Here is a 23087-nt window from a genome sequence, read left to right on the forward strand (position 1 = left end):
AAAATATAATTTTGCCTCAAGAACCTGACTTGATTTAGGCCTTATAAAGCATTTCATACTCTAGAGCATAATACCAAACAATAGCAATGACTTTTTTTTTCAAACAAGTCTAGAAAGCCACACTACTTACTTGTATAGAATATAATGGATTAGCTAATTTAGAGATGAAACTACATCAAACTTTGTGAGCCAGAATAGAATTTAACCGTACTATGAATCGTATACCTACTGAAAGTTTTGTATAAATAATTCTTTTACTTTATTATTTGTGGAATCCCAGTTTATGGTTCAAGACTGAAAAAGCAAGGGACAAAAAAAGTGGGAGCCAGGTTACAAAATGCTACTGGGGAGAATAAAGTAAAATAGGCAGTTTTTTTACTATTAAATATTATATACAGGCAGTGTTCTTGTAAATGTAGTCCACAGAGTCCTGTGTTTTATAGGAACCATGGCAAAAAATGCTCTGATAGACTGCAGAAGAAGGAAGTTACCTTCCCCAGTATCTCAGTGTAACAGACACTTCTTTTCAAGAGTAAGCAAGGAAATAGCAACTTTCTTTTCTGAAACAGTGTGTGCCCAATGCACTTTGTGTCATGGAATTTAACTTCAATAATGTACTTGTCCAGAACAGCAATGAAGCTGTATCCTCCCCCCCACTCGGTAATTCAGGGCCTTAGGTAGTTCCAATCCCCAGAATTTTATAGGAGAATTGAGTTAGGAGCATCCTATCAAAAGACACTAACTGGTCTAATTTAAACCTCCAAAGAGTAATTTGGCAAAATAACAGAAAGATGCAGCATCTACTGTAACTGAGGTATACTTAAACGCCTTTCTGGGAGATTCAGCCCATAAATTTTCAAATCTCTGTACCCAAACCACAACATGGAAAAGCGCCAAGTCGCTGAAACTGCCAGGTTACACAAGTTTACAGATTGCCTTTTGTTCTGCAAAACAATTTTAAGAAGTGATCAGAAATTAATGAACCTTTGACCTTGAGTTATCCCATGCATTGCCTTTGGGTAAGCCTGAAAAAACATATCGTGACCAGGTCAGATTTTGTGGTAAAACCAGTGTTCGTTATGACTTTGTGTCTGTGCTCTGCAATGTATGGAAGGGCAGGAATGATAACAGAATCACAGAATCGTAGGGGTTGGAAGGGACCTCTGGAGATCAGCTAGTCCAAACACCCTGCTAAAGCAGGTTCTGCACAGTAACTTGCTCAGGAAAGCATCCAAGTGGATTTTTAATCTCTCTAGAGAAGGAGACCTATAACCTCTACGCTGCTAGTACCAGTGCTCTGCCATCCTGAAAGTAATACAATCAGATGGAACTTCCTGAGTTATATTTTGTGCTTTCTGTCCATTGTCCCGTTGCTGGGCACCAACAGAAAGAGCTTGGCCCCATCCCTCTTGACTCCAATACTACAGATATTTATAAGCATGGATAAGATTGCCTCTCAGTCCTCTCTTCTCCAGGCTGAACAGTCCCAGGTCTTTCAGCCTCTCATCATACGGGAGATGCTCCAGGCCCCTAATCATCTTTGTGGGGCTCTGCTGGACTTTCTCTAGAAGTTTCCTGTCTTTCTTGAACTGGGGAGCCCCAAACTGGACACAGTACTCCAGATGAGGCCTCACCAGGGCAGGGTAGAAGGGGAGGATTACCTCCCTCAACCTGCTGTCATATCTTTTCAATGCACTCAAGTATACCATCTTCTCGGCCACAAGGCCAGGCTGCTGGCTCATGGCCAACCTGCTGTCCACCACGGACATCCAAGCTCTTCTGCATAGAGCTGTTTTTCAGCAGGAGAGCCCCTATAACCTGTACTGATGCACGTGGTTATTCCTCACCACTTGTAGAACTCTGCACTTGCCCTTGTTGAAACTCACTAGGTTCCTCTCCAACCAGCCCTCCAGCCTGTGCAGGTCATGCTGAATAACAGCACAGCCTTCTGGCGTGTCAGCCAATCCTCCCAGCTTTGTATCATCAGCAAACTTGCTGAGGATGCCCTCTACCCCTTCATGCAGGTCACTGACTACATTGCACAACTGACCATTTCAACCAAAATCTTCTTTTTTGCTAGTTCTGAACAGATGCATCAGACAGCTCTGGGGATTTCTGTGTAGGGGCATCAGTTTCAGCTCTGAGGTGAGTGTCCACCATCACACTGCCAGAGATCAAGAATTCTTCCCCTGGTTGTGAACTTGCTAGCAAGGCACAGAGCCCTGACTGCACAACAGAGTGCTGCTCCCAGCAGGGAGAAAGCAAGCCTCCTATTGCCTTCCCCATACACCACAGGCTCCCACTTCCTATGGCTAACTCAATTTTACTGTCTTTCTGATTATATCTATAATGAAGCAGGCAAAATCACTTCGGGAGTAGTGACTCTTAACCTACCTGCATTACTCTTAAAATAGACACACATAACTGCACACACCTTTACTAAAAATATCAATCTAGAAAATGAACCACAAATGAACCACAAACATTAAATTGTATTCAGGATTATGGCAACACAAATAATCACTGATTAGCCTGTTTTGCATTTTAAGAAGAGATTCCTATTCATGAAAAATACAAATGTTTTCAAAAAAACAGCATAAGATCTTCCTAAGACTATGTGCCAACCTATTTGAAAATAATTTCTTGAAGGGTCAATTTTCCATTAAGCTACAGGCACTGTGATTTTCTCCTGAACTCTCACAATTTCAGCTATGTAACAGACTCTGCAGTCTCACATATTTTATACATCTTAATGAATTCCTATTCCTTCCAGTATATTTGTTCTTTAATTTAGCATAGGATTAACATTTGTTTTTCCTATCATTCTCCATAACAAAATCTCCCCCCTGGCAGAGGATAAACTACACAAAAATTACAAAGAAGACTTTCACAAATAAATCTATTACAAAAAAGGGCCTTCATGATAACTTATCCCATGGGACCTTACATGTTAGCTGTCTTCACTGGATATACTAAGTTAATGCTGTGTTTCACTTCTGCTAGATTTCTGTATCTGAAATTCAAACTCAAATTTTGATCTTGTACCTCAATCTCCGTAAGGTGAGCAAATTCTAAGGGTGCCACTCATGTAGGAAAATTCTTTAGCTCAAAAAGATCTCACAGATGAAATTTGGCTTGATGTACCGGCCATATTTTGAATTAGACTGACAATGAATCAGTAAAAAGGTTATTGGTCACACGGGATAAAGTGAATTGAAACTGCACTTCTACAAAAAAAAAGAAAAAAAAAAAAAAGCAGAATGATTCACAAGCTGTATTTTAGTCATGAAATGATACTTCCATACACATTATACTTAGGATATACATGGGTTTATACGTAAATCCAGGACTACTGACCCATCTACAGTACATTCGTTCTCTTTTCATAATGTGGTGAGAAATCCGTGTCTTTTCATGCACAACAGCTTCCTTGAAAGCACCCAGCTTTCCAGCATCCCAGAAACAACAAGGGCAGAATGATGTTAGCTGATAAGATACAGAGTGGTATGGAATACAGGGCAGTAAAGGATGCTCAAATGCTTGCATACCTACAGACACACATATTGATTGGACACGTAAAAACTGCCCCATGTCTCCATTCCCTGCTTCATCCCAATCTGTTATTCAGTTCTTCACCCTATTTCCAGGTGTACAGTAATTCCAAAACCCACACAGACTTTCAGTTCGCTCACTGCAGGTGCAGGTACCAAGGCAGTGGAAGACCCAAGTTCCAAAACACTCAGCAGCCCGACTGACTGTGATGGCTCTGAAGGGGCATGCATATATTATCAAAGACAGATGGGGTTCAGGAAAGGGCCACCAAGAACCCAACTAAGGACATTTCAGTGTCTTTCCACTGCAGATTTCAGAGACCATCACAAATGTGACATGATTTATTAATTATGGACAAGCTTAGTCACCTCCATGATACAAAAATAATAATAATAATAATAATATTGATAAGTCTGTGATTTTTTTTTTTTTTTTAAATATATTTTTAACTGGATTTAGGTCACAGGTAAATTCTTTTCCTGGAGTCTAAAATACCAGTTACAGATAGATACAAAAATGAATACACTCAACCAGAACACATTTATGCTACACAGCAAAGCTAATAAGCAGTAAAGCTTAAACCATTTTAGTGACATAATTAATATCAGACCTGGAAGGACTATTAATTTGCTATCTGTGCTAAGTCTGAATTATTAAAATGAAATCATGCTCTCATTTGAGGAATTTCAGAACTGCCAAATCTAAAGGTTTTTTTTTTATTTCTTTGTTTTCTTAAAACAAGTAGTTGTTTTTTTTAATGTTCTGATGCATACATCCATTTTCATAGACTAAGAGATGGACAGTATTCACTAATTCCTACAGCCATTTGCACTGTTTCCAACACCAAGCGGACTGGTTCATAAATGTACTATAATTCTTAACTGAAAAAAAAAAAAAGATTTCTGATATTACCTAACTAAAATTCAAGTACAAATGACAGAAAGCCGCACTTAACATTTCCATGTTTTTTCTGCTTACTTATGAGTCATTGAAGAGGAAAGAAGGAAAGAAAATAGAAATATACGTTTCCCTGTACGCATCTGTTCTGTAGGTATCCATGGGTATAGATGGCAGCATAACAGAAAGCAGCAGGCTAAAGACAAGAATGCTAGATATTGAAAAAATAGCATACAAAGTTTTTTGAGGACTGACAAGCTGAGCCTAGTAGTCATGTCAAATCTGTGTTGTGGTTTCACCCAACGGCAGCCCAGCACCACACACTCGTTTGCTTACGCCCTTCCTTCAATTGGAATAGGGGAAGAACTGCAAAAAACCCCACAGAACTCATGGGTTAGAGATTAAACTATTTATGATAGAAGAAAAAGAAAAGGATAATAGTTATGACAAATTTACATATTTACATATATGTAAACATACAAATTTACATATGTATGTAGGCATATAACAAGAGATGCACAAGCAATTGTTCAGCACCTACCAACTGACACACCAGCTCAACTGTCTCCCACAACAAAACCAGATTTTCAATTCAGCACCTGGTCAAATGAACTTAAGGAATTTGAACTTGGATTGCATCCAGCTCAAAAATAAAACTGTTTTTATATTTCTGTAAAATTCTGTTTAGTGGCTTGAATCACAAAAACTATTTACAGGTAATTACCTTCCTTTCACTTCATCACACAAAACCCCAGTTTTGGCTACATAGTGAATGCTAAGCACTGGAGTAGATTTAAAGATATAGGAGTCTTAAAGAAGAAATATTTTTACCATCATTGTAATGGGGGAAAAAAAAGAACCAGGCTCTCATGGATCAGTCAGCTCTCAGGAAAACATGGAGAAAGGATGCACAACTACTTATAAGCATCCAGAAAAAAAAACAAAGAAAACACAGGTTTCCCCCAGTAACCAGCAGCTGTATCAATCAGAATGAATTTCATCAGAGAATAAGTATTTCTTTACATAAGAGAAAGCACAGCTCTCTTGATGGTTAGTAAGGCTTTCTACAGTGCTTCACATCATTCTCATAAAAACCATAAGGAAACATGGCCTAAATAAAACTACTAGAAAGCAAGCACAAAACTTGCTGGAAGAGGTTAACTTCGAATACCTCACTCAACATTTCACTGACAAATAAGGATTATATATATATATATACATACACACATATTTAACTTTTTTTTCCCCACGGTCTACCTCCCCCCTCCAGCCCTCACATCTTTAACTCTCTGGTCCTAAACTTGCTGTAAAAGTCCTTACTCAGGCAGAATAGCAAGGCATAAATAGAAGGGAGCTGCTGAGGAAGCAAGTAGTACAGAGATTCAGACGTCAAACTCTTCTATCATATACTATAAAATATCCTGCACCTATGTCTGTTTCTGAGGCAAGTGATTTTTGGTATCACAAAGCAGTTTGGATATGAAGCTTATTTATCTCAGTAATAGTAATCACAGTACTTAACAAAACTAAATATAGTGAAAAAAAATCAAAGAGACAATCTTCAGAGGAATTAAAGGTGAGGCCTAGCAAGCGATTGATATTAAATTTTCCTGCTGGGAGCAAGGTAATTATTTTATGATACCTATAAAGAGAGGAAAAAAAAGAGGTAGTGAAGAAACTGAATACATTTCTTCTTCTACGTGTCTTCTATCTGGACATCACAATACTTTTTCGAAATCTAAAAGAAAAAAGCTTACCCTACTGAAAATCCTTATAGAAAGGTTGGAATCCAGTCACGCTGTCACTGAGGGCAGCATAATGGAGCTACAGTCACATCACTGCTCTCAAAAAAGCTGCCATCTCTGGTTCTCAGCAGACGTGAACTCAATTGTTCCACACTGTGACACCTATTTGCAAAATGGCTATTTCATTTTGTTTCTCTGTGACAGAAATCAAGCTGATCATAAGATGACAATGTCCCCTAATGCTAGCAGAAATGGTGACAGACCAAATCTCAAGGACACAGAGAGAGAACTCTTCCCCTCCAAATCTCCAGAGAAATAACAGCTACCTTGAAAAATAAAGTGTAGAGAAATTACAATCAAAGCAAAAAAAATACTAGAGATGCTTGAAAGAAATAGTAATTTTTTTACATTTAGAATCAAAGCAGTCAGATCTTTTGCCAAGCAGATAAATAGAAAACCCTACCAGAACCCTCTAAATCCTGTTCCCTTACATTGCTCACTAGCATGAATAGCTGACCAGAACCTGTAATCTGAAGTGTACAACTATCAGCACTATTGCTTCTACGAATACAAGCAATAGGAAAGTGAAAAAACACAGATCCTATCTACAAATACTCTCTGTAGTTAGAGACAGTAACAACAAACTAGAAAATAGCATTTTTTAGTTTACTCTTTTTTAGACTTAGTTAACAGTTCTACAGAGAGCCCACTGGAGATAATGAACAAGGAGACTCATTTCTGAAACAAAGTATTTAGCAGTAAGTGGACAAAATGAGGGTAAAAGCATTGAAGTCTCAAACAACATCTTGACTTGATTGTTCATACACATGACTCAGCAAATCCCTGCCATTGCTTACAAATAAAAGGCATTCTCACTTTTGCTTAACTGGGCTCTAACTTTTCTCAAGACCGAAGACAGCATTTATAGTAAGCATAGCCTAACTGACTGTTACGAAGTGCTGAGACCATTTAGACAGATGTCTCATTCTCCACGGACACTTTTTTTCCAGGAGGAACAAGAAAAGCTTGCAGCCTTAGCTGTGTTTTCTGAATTTGTGGTGGCAGACTTGTCCATCTGGATTAGTGTCATCTGCCCTTTTAGAAGAAGATCAGTGCCTGTAAAGCTTTCAGAGACAAATCATCTCTGCAAAGGAAAGATTCCATGCAGACCTACTGATTTTAATTTATTTTTTTCTATTTGGCCTTACCATAAAGTCCAAGTGAGATTTTTATCCAGAAAAGCAATTGTATTTACAACTTTTAGCAAAACCATCCACTAAAGATTTGAAAGCACTAAATGTTACTATGCTTAATACCCCACCAGCTGTCCCTAAAACACATTCTTCCTGGAAAGAGCTAACTTAAAAGGAACTGACAAGGCAAGTATGTTATTACTACAGCTGTGATAGCTGGGCAGAAGCACTGAAGCTGACTTGAGCCAAAGTTAAGAGAACTGGACTACACTGAAGTGGAATAGTTTGCACATAGCAGCAAATCTCTTGTAGAAATACTGCAAAGTAAGAAGTAAAAGCAAATAAACCCATTTTTTTTAGGAAAAAATATAAGAATGACAACTATAAAATAATATATTCACTGGTTCTGATCTGTAGTTAAATAATACAGATAAAATTATTTTCAAAGAATGAGATTCTACCAAGAGTTTCAGTGCAGAGAACACTATTGTGAACTTCCTGTAAAAGCACAGGCTCACACATTTAGACTGGTGGTATAATCCATTACATAGATGTACGCTCAAACACTTGCACCTAATATTTCAATATCACTTATGTGCTATTTCTTTCCCTAAACAAAAGAAGTTAAATTAAATAACAACATCAACAAAAACAACAGAATGATGACAGGAGTAATATATTGTAAAAGAACGAAGTGTGCATAGCATGCATGGTGGCTTCTTCTACTTGCAGAGCAACATACAGGATAAGTTACTGTAGACATGGAATAAAATGCCACTACATTCCATCTAATGCAGGAGAGCCCATTAGTTTCTATGTAGAGGTTTTGTAAATGTAAAGCCTAAGACAGCACAGTCTCCTTCCTTTCTCTTTGATTGGTTACTCTCCTCTTCTAGAAAGATGGAAGAATAAAGGATATGAAGGTCAGGTTGGATGGGGCCATGGGCAACCTGATCCAGTGCCTGACAGAGTAGGTGGGAACCTATGGCAGTGGGGTTGGAGCTAGATGATCTTTAAGGTTCCTTTCGACCTGAGCCATTCCGTGCTTCTATGATCTCATTTGACTTTTTAAAGAATTACAGAAGAAAGAAGAAAAAAAAAATATTAATCACAAATCTTCCATCAGCTCTGGATTAGAAATTTCATCTTTTTTTGAGTGTTCTTACTCAATTTAACCCTAAGCTCGCTCTAGAAACAAGAAGAATGTGAAATTGGGTAAAAATGACCATTTTCAAAGTAACCATCCCACTCACAGGACAGCTAATACTCTTTTGATAAATGAGCTCTTCACACTACGTCTTCCCAGGGCACACAGTTAAACAGAAGTGGGCAAAACAACCTAAGCTCTTTGCACCTCTTCTGACAACAGAGTACTTGCAGACTAGTGGATGGAAGAATATAAATCAAAGCATTGTTCAGTTTTTAAGTTGCCTAACTTCCAGAAATCACATTTCTGCATATTTTTCATTTTTATGACCTTACAGAAAGCATTCTAAACTAATAAAAATAATTCAATTGTGTCAGTTTGTTACGCTTAGTATAATATTTCAACAACAGCTGTTTATGTCTGAAAACCCAGTATTTTCTATTATGAGATTGACTACAATAAATGAGCAATCATCACTCAAGAGGTATTTTTCGAAATAATAAATTGCAGAGGCCAGATATACTCTCATTTCCTGTCTTCTGCAGCTGACATCTTACAGAATTCATGGAATATGCTGAGAGCAAGCAGAGACTCTTCACTTTCAGACATACAAGTGGAGGAATACAAGTACAGATACGTAGGCTTGACTTCCTATTAGAGTGCCAGGATAAGCAAATGGAAATAAACAGTTTTTACTCAAACAGACTTACATTGTTGGCCAACTTTCATTCTTAAACTGATAGGAAACCAAATGTTACTTATACCAGTAATAGTGAGACAATAATGATCTAAATTACTGTACTGGCTACACTTACTTGTTTGGAGAAAAGTTATAAAATTTTGCAGAGTAATAAATCTAATTAATACATTCATATATGATTGCTATTATTACTTACAAAAAACTATTTCTAATCAATCAAAATATAGTCATTAGCCACCTGCTTTCTATACTAAGACAAGTTTCTTTCCACATATGACTCTGAGATGAAAATGCTGGGTTATTAGGAAGGGATCCACTTTTAAGCTAAAAGCAGAAAGGAAAAAAAAACATCTCAAAACTGAAAGACTAACTGCAAATTTCTTCAGGAAATCGGGAAGACTGATTTTTTAAATAGAGTCTAAATTTTAACTTAGATATATCTATTTTAGAGTATAACTTATAACACTCTATATAGGTGGTTGTGTGGAATTATTGTGTGTGAATTTGATATCTGACAAATGAATCACATATTATTGCTCTATTGTTAAAACTTCGCACAATTATTCACAACAGGTTTAAGGCTGCTGGAGTCACAGAAGTCTTAAAATGGGGAAAAAGAAACTGTAAGCAATTAGCTACCATTCTTAGCACTTAATCAAAACTTGATAGAAAAGACATGACTTCAGTATAACCACTATTTTACTCTTCCTAGCAATCTAAATAATAATTAATGCATGACAAAGCACCCAGTGATCTAGCAAATCTCTAAAAGCAATTCAAGTATTTACATAAATCTTTAATTGAATTATAGCACTGTTTTGCAGAAAATCTACATTTACATGCACATGCTTTATGCATTTAAAAATATCTGAATATGCAGTGTACAGTGGAGGAAAAGAATGTGTCTTACCACCGCAGCTGGAACTTGATGCATTTTTGCAGCAGGAGTTCCTGGGCGTGGGTAAAATTGATTAATAAATAAGCTTGGAAACTTATACTGTTCTACAAGTTTCATAGTTTCTTGAAAATCTTCATCTGTCTCTCCTGGAAAACCACAGATGATGTCTGTAGCAATTGTTATCCCAGGCACTCTGTAAAGAAAGTAGAAAGAATTACTGAACTTAGGACGTGCAAGTCTTATTCACCTAAAAGCTAGCATACATGGACTTAAAACTCTTCAACTTTACCTACAGAAATCAAAGCCTAAAATTATCTTTAGGGAAATAAATAAGTAAATACATAAAATGATTGCTTGGGGATGGAAAATACATTTGGTACTCAGCAAACAGCACAAGCAATATGGCAGACACTGCAGCAAATAATGGATCAGTGTCACGATACAAGAGGGAGAACACTTGGACTAACTCTTCCTTTATCAGAAATTCTAGGTGATGACAGATTCCTTAAAGTCTATTTACTTAATCCACAGGATGTGTAACTTCCAAGACTTCTGAGCCACTAGAATTTTTCACACTGCTTTCAAAAGAGATCCGGATATCCAAAAAAGGGGGCTGGCATCTCATGAAGCCTAGAAATTACAAGTATCAGCAAGACATCTTTTAGTCACAATTTAATTTCTAACTCAGAACTCCATGGAAGCCAACTATTCTTTGTGCTAAAAGGAAAACAACACACCTCAGTTCACAGCCACTGAGCAATCCTATTCATCAAGTTCAACAGCTCCTAACCGTTGTGCTTGGACTGAAGACGCAGAGCCCTTAAGTACACGGCCCAGAAAAAGTGAGTTCTTCAACCAAGAGATTACTGCATGGTATTTACAGAGCACTGTATGGAACCCTGGAGATATCAGCACAGTTTTCTGAATGTGATGATAGCCAGCTGGATGACCACTGTCTTATGAGAAGCTGGGAAAACTCTGCATTGTTTTGTGTCTCCGCCAGCTTGTTTCTAAAGTGGGAATAACGACAAACCTCTTCTGCTGACAGGCAGAAATGAACAGCAGTCCATACTGACACAGACAAGGCTGTGGTTCCAGAAGAGTTGGTTTCTGGACAGTAATAGCAATAAAGCGGAGAAAATATAATTTACTTTTCCTAATAAGTATCCCACACAGATACTGGTAGCATCTGACTTAAAGTAGGTTTTATTTCAAGTAGGGGGAATAGATGAGATGCTTTCTAGAAATCCCTTCCAATCTAAATGCCTCTACAGTACTTAGGCAGGCTGTAGCAAGCAAACAGCTGAGACCTATTCTCTTAGAGGTGTCTTATTACAGTGCATCACCATAAAAAAAATAACGCTGTGCTTACAGTGGGCAGAGAAACTTGAATTGGCATAGCCAAAAGAACCTTTCTGCAACACTGAGGTCTACTGCAACAGGAGAATCTATTGATAAAAGACCCTGGAGAGGGGAAGAGGAGAGTATTTTTCTTAGTAATTTGATTAGGTGCAATATTAGAGGATGCAAAGTTATATTCAACTCAACTTTTTTAGCAGTAAATGGTGGTAAATATCTTTTGTGACTATTTAAACTTAACAGAACAAAAGAAAATGGCTTGTATCAGGAATGGTGTGGTGATCATGTCTAAGAAAGTCATCTTGCCTCTGTACTCGGCACTGGTGAGGCCTCACCTCAAGTGCTGTGTTCAGTTTTGGGCACCTCAGGACAGAAAGGACATTGAGGTGCTGGAGCGGATCCAAAGAAAGGCAACAAGGCTGGTGAAGGGCTTGGAGAAAAAGCCCTATGAGGAGAGACTGAAGGAAGTGGGGCTGTTTAGTGTTGGAAAGAGGAGGCTGAGGGGAGACATTATTGCACTCTTCAAACATCTGAAAGGTGCTTCCAGCAGAGCGGGGTTGGTCTCTTCTCACTGATGGCAGGACAAGGGGAAATGGCCTCAAGCTGCACCAGGGTAAGTTTAGATTGGATATCAGGAAGCACTTCTTACAGAAAAGGCTGTTAAGCACTGCAATAGGCTGCCCAGGGAGGTGGTTGAGTCACCATCCCTGGATCTGTTCAGAAACTGTTCAGGATTGTTAGAGTTAGGGGAGTATGCTTAGGTTGCGGTTGGACTCGATGATCTCAAAGGTCCTTCCCAACCCGAGTGATTCTACGATTCTAAATAATTTGCATATATGTAGTGGCAACAAGTTTATACTAAAGTAGATGTCTTGGCCTCGTCTCACATGTGCCAGCACATAGAGTTAACTGCACAGGAATTTATTAGACAATGTCTTGTTGGAATCTTCTTTCATTCTTCATCTTCTCATTTCATCTTCTTTCTTGCCTTACGAAAAAGGCTCACAAAAGAAACAAACTAAATTCAATCCCTTTCTGAGTTCATGGATTCTCACGGATTTTTTTGACATTTCAGTTAAACACAGAATTTGAATGTCAAACCAGAACTCGTAAAATACAGTTATTGGACTAACACCTTGAAGATGTCCAGTAAGTGGGAAACAAGCTCAATATTACACAGGATAGCAAAAAAATTGCCAAACTATTGGTTAAACTGCTTCAATCACCAAAGGATTCTTAAGGCTGGCACAGTGCAAGATAAAAGGTTCTGCAACATGATTTCATAAACATTACAAATGTTTTGTGCAGTAACAGCTTATGGAAAAAAATTACATTGCTTCATAAATCACTATCAGTAACATCGGCTGCCATTTCTCAGAATGTGCACAGAACATTCATTACATTTGACAAAACCATTATAATGAAGTTATTTTAACCATTTTAATGGCACTATCAGAAGCAGTCAAAGCATTTATTACCAATGGTAGTAGTAATACCATCCTTTATAGAGGTTTGGTTGTTTCTATAGCAACATGAATTATTAGGCCCAATCAAGCTAGATACAATAAAATATGCTCTTTTTCTCCATAACACCAGTTGTCACTCAGTTAAAAGGAAATTACATATTTTAAAAATTCATAAACGGTACAAATGTCTGAACTCCATTTGGTGGTAAGGTGTTAATTATCTTAGTAATTAGATTTCTTTCTGGATGGAATTATTGCACACAAAGAAAAGTTTAGGTATGAAAAGAGAATAAGGGCCACGGTATACTCAGCAACAGCAATTAATGATGGCTCAATCCAGTACGACTGCCCAAAATAGGACACTGTATTGCACATTTTTATACCACTGTTGATTATACTGTTGAAAAATAAGTCTTCAACAAGGGGGAGAAAGGGGATATGAAATTTCATACAGAATAAAACCCAGTTACTGACAAAAATCATTCTCTTAGCCTTTCTCTAAGCACTCATGGACAAAAGTGAAATTAGCTCTGCACACAAGCATAATTTCTGAATGAAATACACAATTAAGAAAAACATACTGCAGAAAAGTATAAAACATACGCTTGAAAATTAAGGCATCCTCTGCTCTGACAGTCTGAAACAAAGCAGCATGTTTTCTCATTTTTGTCCCTCTACAAAGATAAATCCCTTCCACTTGCACAAGGAAACTTACGTTCTGTGATCCTAAACAAGATCAGTCATACAATCACCGTAATTTCGGGCAGTTCTAACTGTCCAAAAATGAGCAGGGAATCCATCCTATAGTAGAGTCCATTTCATACTTGAGTCCATTTTACAGTAGAGTCCATTTTACAGTAGAGCTGTATGGTGCAGCACACTTACAAACAATCATAAACTAGTGCTAACAGGTCACATGCCCAAAGCCTCTCAGAAAGGAAAAACAAATGCGTTTGAAATGATAGAGAAATACATCTTACACTCCACCTGAAGCCCAGCCAAGCAATCCTCCTGGGTCAGAGGAAATAAATGTGTTTTATCTTCCAGATGAGAGGCTGATGCCTGGAAGCATAGTCTACGAACACAATGTATGTTACTGCTGCCATGAGAGTTGCTTCCTTGCAGCTCACAGGCATATGAGGGAGCACCAAATAACTCCAGCAGGATAAATACGGTTCAAGCAAGCTGTGAGCTACTACAGCTCTGCAGGTCCCGAAGTTCTTGCTGAGGTATCTGTGTTGCACATTGTCAATAAGCAGGCAGTTCAGACTAGAATTCAGGCTAGTGATGAGCTTTCTGGTCTTTTCTACTCAGGGGACTCAGTTGCTGCTGTTAGAGGAAATAGAACCTGAATTAGCAGTAACAGAAGTACAGCAGCTATTACAGTGAGTTACCATAAGTGAATTCACCAACACAGGAAAGTCAGATAATTCCTGACGAAATGTGAGTTGGGAATAAAATGTGAAACAAAATCCCTGCTAGAGTGATTTAGAAAATCACCTTCTCAGGTGATCACCTGAAATTCTTCTGCATGACTACATATTCTTTCTATTTCCCTTCTAGCATTTACCACTGAAATCCAGCCATGACATAAAGCCACCAATTGGTTCTGAACCAAGATCCTCCAGCCTTCTCATCATAATAAAATACTGGATTGGAATAAACAGCTCTATGAGTAAGTATAAAACAATACATTCTTAAAGAAAGGTGTAAGAACTGCCTGGGAAGCCTAGAGTTCACTTAAATCAAAACCAAAGATGTGATGACATACACAACTTCTCCATTCATAGATTAGAACCTCACACACACACACACACACAAAAAAAAAAATTTAAAAAAAAAAAGTTAGAAAGAAAAACCAGAACTCTCACACAACATCACCCCAGACTTTTTCGCTGAAGAAGAGCCTTTATGGAGCTTATGCCCCTCTAGGGAAACTGAAACTGAAATCCAGATAGTAAATTAAAATTAAATGATTTGAAGGTGCCTGAGAGTTGGTCTTTGAAGCAAATTTATGTAACTTAACAGGCATCTCAACACGCCATGTTGGGTTGGAGCTGAAGACGGCAGCTGCCTCTTCCTCAAGACTGCGTGGTCTTCCAGGCTTTCTCTTCCCCCATGTTCTTTTTTTCCTCTAAAGAACCAGTCTTGTGGGATAAAGAACCAACCTTGTGGGATTTCTGACAGGCTTGTACTGCTCACCGAGGAGTCCTATGAGCTGAAGCAGAAGGGAAACAGGGCACTCAGCTGGAAGCACTGCCTCTGTCAAAGGCTAGGAATAAAATGAAATCTCACCCTGTCTCTCCCTTGACTACAGAGATTCACCTGCAAATTAAGCTATGGAGACCTTTCCACACTTTCAGAAAGCCTATCTCAGATCTGAAACCCTCCTGCACTTTGCTATATGTTTCTCTTTCCATGGGCTGTGAATCCAGCACGGCCCAGGATACAGTCTGAAGCTTGGGGAATAAACCTGAAGCAAAGGGGTTTCCATTTTTCAGGATTTACCCTAAATTATGCTCTGGATGTATAGACTTCCAAGAAATGTATATCCACTGACAATGATTTTCTTAGTAACCTTTTTCTGTGCTTTTAAAACTAGTAAAAGGTGTACAAGTCCAAAACCTTCATGTGAGAAAAGATGAGCTCTTTTAAACACTCACATCAATTGCTCTAAACATGTAACACCATCACAGAAATAATCAGGACAAACAGTAGAGGAGATCAGAATATCACTTCTTTTTAATATTTTACAAACACTACTATAAAAATCAAGCAAAAAAAGTAAAAATTGCAAGAAGGGCAGATGTTTCAGCCTGCAATATAATTACACAATAGAGATACACAATAGGACACAGAGATGGCAAGATATTGCACTGAACATGGCCAGAGAGTAAGACTTCCATAAAATAAACATACGTAGTATAAAAATATATCTACTACATACATACAGCATAGTATATGTATGCATATAGAAGTATACATACTTCTACTCATTGTACAGAATAGTTTCTAATGTACTATACTGTTTTTGCTCTTCTGTATTTAGAATCAGTTTCCAACATCAAGCATTGTTTAAGTTTGAAACACCTCACATTTTCTTCTATAGAAATGCCCTGGACTTGGCCAATTGAAAACACAAATTTACCACATTTTAATTGAATTTTTATAAAACATGTAATAAATGTATACTGGAAAAAAAGTACACCACATCTAGTATTGTCAAACACAATCATGTACTGAGAGGAATGGGTGAAATCTGTGGTCTCACTCTCTAAAACAGAAAGCTGCTATTATTCAGTGCAAGAGAAAAACAGAAAATGATTTAGTAAAATATCATGTTAAATTTCAGTATTTTTAAACTGAGTTACAAATTAGTTATTCAGACCTCCTGTTTTATCACTTCTAGCAAATTTCAACCTGTTTATGGTGTGCATATTTCTATTAAATACAATAGCATGAGATTCCACCCTGGCAGGGCACCTGCTAGTATCTTTCATTCATGTATGTGTTCCATCTGCAAAGCAATTATATTATCTCAAGTATTTTAAAATGTTCTCTATTACCACTTAACACAATTCTAGACTGCCTAACAAACCAGTTTTCCTTCACCTCACAGTTTGCATCACAGTGAAGACATCTTTTTGTGTTACTGTTAGTGGAAGCCTATAAAGGGTTCATTTACAAGTAGACTCAGAAGTCTACATTCACATGACGGTAAGCACTGGATAATATTTATTGTTTCAAGTAAGTTATATGTTTTATATATATATATATATATATATATATATATGTATGTATGTAAAACACATAGTCTTAGGATTTCTTCTTATTATTGCTTTCACAGCTTGGATCCATAGCTGGATGATGTCTCAGACACACAAATCAGACAAAGAAACTCCAAGACCAGATTGTATTTATAGTGTGATTTTTTTCTTCTATAAAAAACATGCAAACAAACAAACAAACAAAAAACCAACAACAAACAGATGAAACAAAGTCTAGACATGACCCCAGAGCAAGACTCAACATATGCCTGCAGATCTCCATGAAGAAGGGTATATATATGCAAATATACACACAGGAGAATAATTGGGAAGACCACAAACACTACCACATAATTCAGATGTGGTTCATAGTGAGAAACTTTAGATTTCCAGGGTAGCAAAAACTACACAAAGCCCAGCCTTACAACCTGAGAACCATTGTGTGCACTCTGGGTTTTGTGTTTTACATTTTACAAAGCACTAAAAATGATTTCCACAGGGGGAAACGCTGCACCTGAGCTTTGTGATAAACAGCAACTTCAAACTGATTTGCAAATGCAGCTTACAAGGTGGTTTTCAAACTGTGGAGCCTTTAACAGTTTCGACACGAACACATCAACACTTGCATCCATCAACCTCAGAAAGGCTGCACAGCAGCATCTGAGATCAGTCAATACAGACTGAGAGCAAGAATGAATATTTTATGTCACTGTTATTTACCGAGCCCACCTCATGTCCCAAAAGAGGTTGTTCAGAAAGTGGGCTGAATGACACCATGACAAGCAGGGGACCTCATTTCCAGAAACAACCTGAAAAGGTACTGGTAGGAAGGATCCCATATGAAGTGGGATTCAGTCTGCCCTTAGTGCTGGGGAATACTGACCTGGATAAGACATATTTCTTAATTGACATGGCTTGCTGGCTGAGGATGAAAGAGTACTCCCAGTTTTACTCTCTTTAAACAGTTACAGTGAGGGCTGCTAGAATTCCTGTTAGATGCAGTCAAAATACTTCATATGCAATACTGTAACATTTCCCATTATCAATATTCTCACAAAAAACCCTCACAAATGAACAAAACAAAAATAAACCAAAACCCACATCATAGTTAAGAGTTGGACTAACTTCATTCAGCTATAGGGTGTTTTACCCTTCCCATAAGATGAAACATTTTACATAACTCCATTACAGATTTATAACCTCAGATCATTATTGTTTTATGATATAAAAAAAAAACAAACACAACAAAACAGCCACGACGTAAGACAAAAAGCTCAACATCCTTAAAGTTCATTTCCATTCAAACTCTAATAAATACCATCTGCTGTGTACTTTAGGGATATAATACCCGTCAAAAACTCAGCCGTATTATGAGAACCGGCACCAAGTTGATCTGAAATGCATATTTGAACAGATGTGTTTAAATTACATCTCTCCATCTATCCACATGCATAAATTCAGAATAAGCATGTGTTGATTTAAAATGCGTAAAAAAGGGATTTGGAGACGCATCGAAAGTGAACAGCATCTCAGTGCATCAAGGCTCACATTACTAAAGGTCATTACTAAAAATAAAGTTTGAATTTGCTAAGGGTTGCACCAGGGACCTGTTTTGGGGAATGTACTTAATGCTTGCTGCACTAACTTTCTGTGACCCTTCACTGTTTAACATTAGAGCTGTCAGGCATAGCCAGAAATAATAGGATCTCAGTCATGACTAGCTGAGAACATTATAAATTTTTTCTCTGTCTGACACAATGCTTATCACCAATACTGAATGTCTTGGGCCCTGAGGACTCATGCATGTCTCCTTCACTGACAGTCATTTAGCTCTTCACTCTGACAAAGAAATCAGGCATATAAACCAAAATGATTAACATGCCTTCTTGGCATGATTAAATCCAAGAAAAAAAACTGCAAGCTGTGCTCCATTAACAAATGCTAATTAAAGAAGAAAAATCCTTCTGAACTCTTTTTCTCCCCACTGTAATCTACTATCTACTAATGATTCCGAGACTTGAAGATAAAGTAGGTCAGATCAAAGGTTCACCTAAGCCTAGGCTTCTGCTAATAGCAATGGCCACCAGCAGAAGCCAGGGAAGCATGAAGTGTCCAAGATGTATGGTTCCCCAGAATCCCTTCCTCCTTCCAACAATGCCATGTTGTCAGGTGGTTTTATGATCAGCAGGCTGTGAAGGACTACTCCTCCATCAGCTTGTCCAGTCTGCCCTTGAATCCCAAACCTTCCAGCACATACACGCTTGCTGTGAAAAGAAAAGCTTGTCTGTTCTGAGCCTGCCACTTGTTAAACTTATGTGATGACCTTAATTCTTAGTCTGGAAAAGACAAGAAATAACTCTATTCACTTTCTCATCTCTTACTTATGATTTTATTGACTTCTGTTCTAGCCATTCTCAGTTACACTGCTTTTCCAGTCTGAAGAGTCCTTATTTCCTTTGTGTGACAGATCCCTTGTACCTCTGATATCTCTGTTAGTTTTCAAGATATCATTTCACGCTGCAATGTTTTTGAGAGGGGTGTTGACAGCATTCAGCAATGCAGGCAAGAGAAGATAAAAATCACTGAAAGTATTTCTAAAATTAAGACAAATAGGATGCTGCTTTCATTTTTCTTTCAGGTGCAGGTTCATTTTTTCTCCAGCATGCAAGTAGCAAAAGGTACTGGAACTTATACGATGCAAGGGACAAGAGACAAACCTCAGTAAGTTGTCTGATTGTAAGTAAAATGCAAGTAAAGAATTGGTAAGTATTCTGTATCTAGGGAAATATTACACCCCAAACTTCATTAATATACACTGCCATGCTTCAAAATGTACTTTGAGACCAGAATCTGCACCAGAAATAGCAGACTGGATGAAATCCCCTTCCAGTATGATCAGTGCTAAAACTCAGGAGAACAGACTCAGACTACTGCTAGGTACCATGCAAAAACAGAAAGTGCCAAACAGAACATGGAGAAAATAAATTTTCTACTCTACTGCAATACAGACATTGTGGTGAGACTCATTCTGATTGCTTCGTATGAGAAGCCTGGGATTATCAGTATGTCCACATCATCTTCAAATCAGTATTAGCTTTTGCCTCTTTCTGAGCTATTATCAAAGAGAAATTAGAAAAACAACAGAACACGTTAACTGTCATTAAAAAAGATTGATGAACATGTCATCACAAGAATAAAGCTGAGTGCAGACTGTCTGAAAAAAGACTGTGCAGCTGACTTTAGCTGGATATTAAGTAAATGGGGAGCAATAGCCCTCTCATTATCAAACTACTTCTCCCCCTAAGGAATGAATCTGATGAAAGTGAGACACTTTTTGTGAAATGCACTGGGATAGGTGGTGTCTTATAAAAAGTAAAACAGAACAACCACCAAAATGTCAAGCAGGTTTCCAAGACATGCCAAAGTCAGCAACATGGGGACAAAGGGAACAGAAGAACAGAACAATTTCAAATGTTCATCTGAAGCAGAATCACCGATGGATAAATAAAGAAAATTAACAAGTAAAATTGCTATTGTGTCAATGTTTCATTCCAAAATTTCATTTCAAGATCATTTATATTAAGAGCTTCTGCAGTACAGTGAAAGATAGAAGAATGGCACCCAGCAAGATGAACATTAAAGCAAAGCAGATTTTGAGGAAAATATTCTCAGCTCAAAGGAGTTACTCAAAACAGCTGACAGATTTAGAGAGACATAATTCCCACATCACAAGCTACACAAACAATTTGGCTGGATATTTTTCTGCCTATTACTTTATGAGAAATCATTATATAAAATGTTTTCCACTTGCAAACATCTACATGGGAAGGATCAAGACTGTGAAGAGAACAGCAGTTAACACATGCACAATATGCACTCAGTTTAACACACTATTCCACTCCACGCTCAAAGTACCTAATGAAACACAAATTATACACACCAGTCAATCACATAAAACACAGCTACTTATATGCTACATACTTACCAAGAAAATACTTAAAAAACATGCTGTTAAAACTAAATACCAGACCCCTAGATTTAACAGAGAGGCCAGCTAGTTAAATGCATTTACAACACAATTCGTATACTCTTAACTAAAAAGCTGAGCAGCTTCACACCAGGCAGTTGTTACTGCACACTGCTAACTGTTCTCAAGTTTTCAGAGGCAGTATCCCACAAGAAATGCTAGCAGTGTGGCTTTCAGGGATGCTATCATCAACTTAGAAGTGTATGACACCATCGCCTCTGAAGACGGCAGGCTTCGAGTGTCTGAATATGGGAACAAGCATTGCTGGTGTATAAAGTTAATTTAATGTTCGAGATGAAGGTTTTGAAAGTAAATAAATAATATAAAAGTATCAAAGCAGAACTGCATTTTGGATAGCTATATTATGATGGCTGTAATTCTGTGTTCCTATACAGAGGTGTTCATAATTGCACACCTGAGTCGCAGTTAGTTTTCAGGACTAAGATCTGCAAAGAGGACATAGGGGGCAATGCTTCTGGACAGACTTTAGATTGATGGCCTTATAAAAGGAAGATTTATTAGATTAACATTTTTTGCTATCATGCTCTAGCAGTTTTTCCTTAAAAAGCAATTATTTGCATATGACCATATAGAAGAAAGTTGCATAGGGAATTACTGCTTCTGTGAGCAGCATAAAAAGCAAATTTGAATAATAATAAATACATTTTTCAGTACCGAAAGTGTAGCACTTGGCTCAAAATCTCATGTATACGCCCTCGTCACCCACATAAAGATTCAGAGTTTCTACTGTGTCACCTCAATGTCTTTCAGCTTTACTGCACGCTACTTTGGCAAAGGTGACAATCTGGTCTTAAATTTTCAGAACAAAGTGAGACACGAGCTTTGTGGTGTGCTTGAAACATAGCTGTATGTGGCTCTGGAATTAAAATTTTGGAGATAACACTTCAGACTCAGAAACAATGCTATTTTCTCATTAAGTCAAAACCCATGAGCTTAACTTCAAAGAAATCCAGTGTGCTTTACTAATGAAGGTGTGATAAGGTGATGCAAATTATGTTCCCCATGAACACAATGCAATATAACTTGGATCACAGGGAAACAGAGAATCTATCTTGCAACAATAACTTTCACAAAATTATTAAGCAAATTTTCCAAGGTAAGTGTGTGCAAAGAGTTATTCATTCATTTCAAAACTAATTAGAATGATGTACTGAAAGAAGTCAACGGGCATCACTGGAGTGACAGCATGCAACAAATACTGTTTGGAGACTGCTCTCTCATTTAAGTCATGACACGTTCTGATAGCAATCTGAATTAAAAAGAAATATCGTAGCAAGTATCAAACTTACTAGCAAGCACAGCTCAGTCAGTTGGAATAACAAAAGTATAGATAAGTAATAAAAAGGACCTTCATCGATTTAAAAAACAGTGGAGATTTATTATTTTTTTTAATTCTCAGTGATGACTGACAAGATGGAAAAAGGTTAAACTGAAGCACTTCTTAAAATTGTGTTTAAGATGGATAAATGTAACAGCAATAAGAAATAAAATATTTTTTTAGATTTTGTTTCCTGACTCTTATTGTAAATTAGCAAGAAAATCAAAGGTAACAACAATAAAAATCTTTCCAAATGCCTAGAGGGTTCAACACAATGCCATACTCAAGAAATAGGTACTTATCTCAAAGCAGCTATCAGAGGTTAACTATAAAAGTTCAGAACAGACCTTGACACTAGGTGATACTGCATCAGCTTTCCTGATGCACTTGCGTCCCTTGACATATGGGCAGTGATCAGTTTCACAAACATTGGTGAAGGGTCTGAAAAGAAGGGTGAACACTTCTCCAAGAGGAAAAAATGAAGGAAGGGAGGGGAGTGAGAGGGAGCAGTAAAGAAATGAAGATGATGCATCCTAGATCAAGACTGACTCATACAAATGAACTGCTATTTTTTACCTCAAGTTAGCAGCTGGAGTTTTAAGTTTCTGAGTAGCTTGGAGGGTCAGATGCTGGCTGCAAGGCAAAGATGAAAAAAAACCTCCTCCCTCTTCACCACTCTTCAATGTCATTGAAGGAATATGTGTAATTTGATAAGAGAGAACATAACTACCTGTAAGGTATACCAACTTGATTCAAAGCACAGGAATACTATCTGAAGACTAAGGGAAATAGATTTTCTTGTGTCTTGAAAAGGCGTTGGTAAGAGAAGAAGACCTGAAACATAAAGAATCCAGACAGCTCCTGAGAATTCCACAGTTAGAATGTGAAGCAGCATGAATACTACTCAAAATGAAACAAGAACCGGCAGAACAAGGCAACTGCTCTAGAACTGTAACAGTCATATGCTGTGGAAAACAATAAAGCTTCGGAAATCCCC

General features: G+C 37.6%; 1 protein-coding gene across 3 annotated transcripts in view; it reads right to left on the bottom strand.

The window, feature by feature from the left end:
* The window catches only part of CDKAL1 (CDK5 regulatory subunit associated protein 1 like 1), a 361527-nt gene that overhangs the window by 88956 nt on the left and 249484 nt on the right, over positions 1 to 23087 (bottom strand). For all 3 annotated transcript variants that reach the window (XM_042869783.1, XM_042869784.1, XM_042869785.1), the window contains one exon: positions 10145 to 10325. In XM_042869783.1, coding sequence (XP_042725717.1) covers positions 10145 to 10325 — 181 coding nt within the window. The remainder of the gene's footprint in view (positions 1 to 10144; positions 10326 to 23087) is intronic.

Source organism: Lagopus leucura, unplaced genomic scaffold (assembly GCF_019238085.1).
Source record: "Lagopus leucura isolate 7727_CA_CO unplaced genomic scaffold, USGS_WTPT01 Super-Scaffold_100002, whole genome shotgun sequence".
Classification (NCBI taxonomy): domain Eukaryota; kingdom Metazoa; phylum Chordata; class Aves; order Galliformes; family Phasianidae; genus Lagopus; species Lagopus leucura.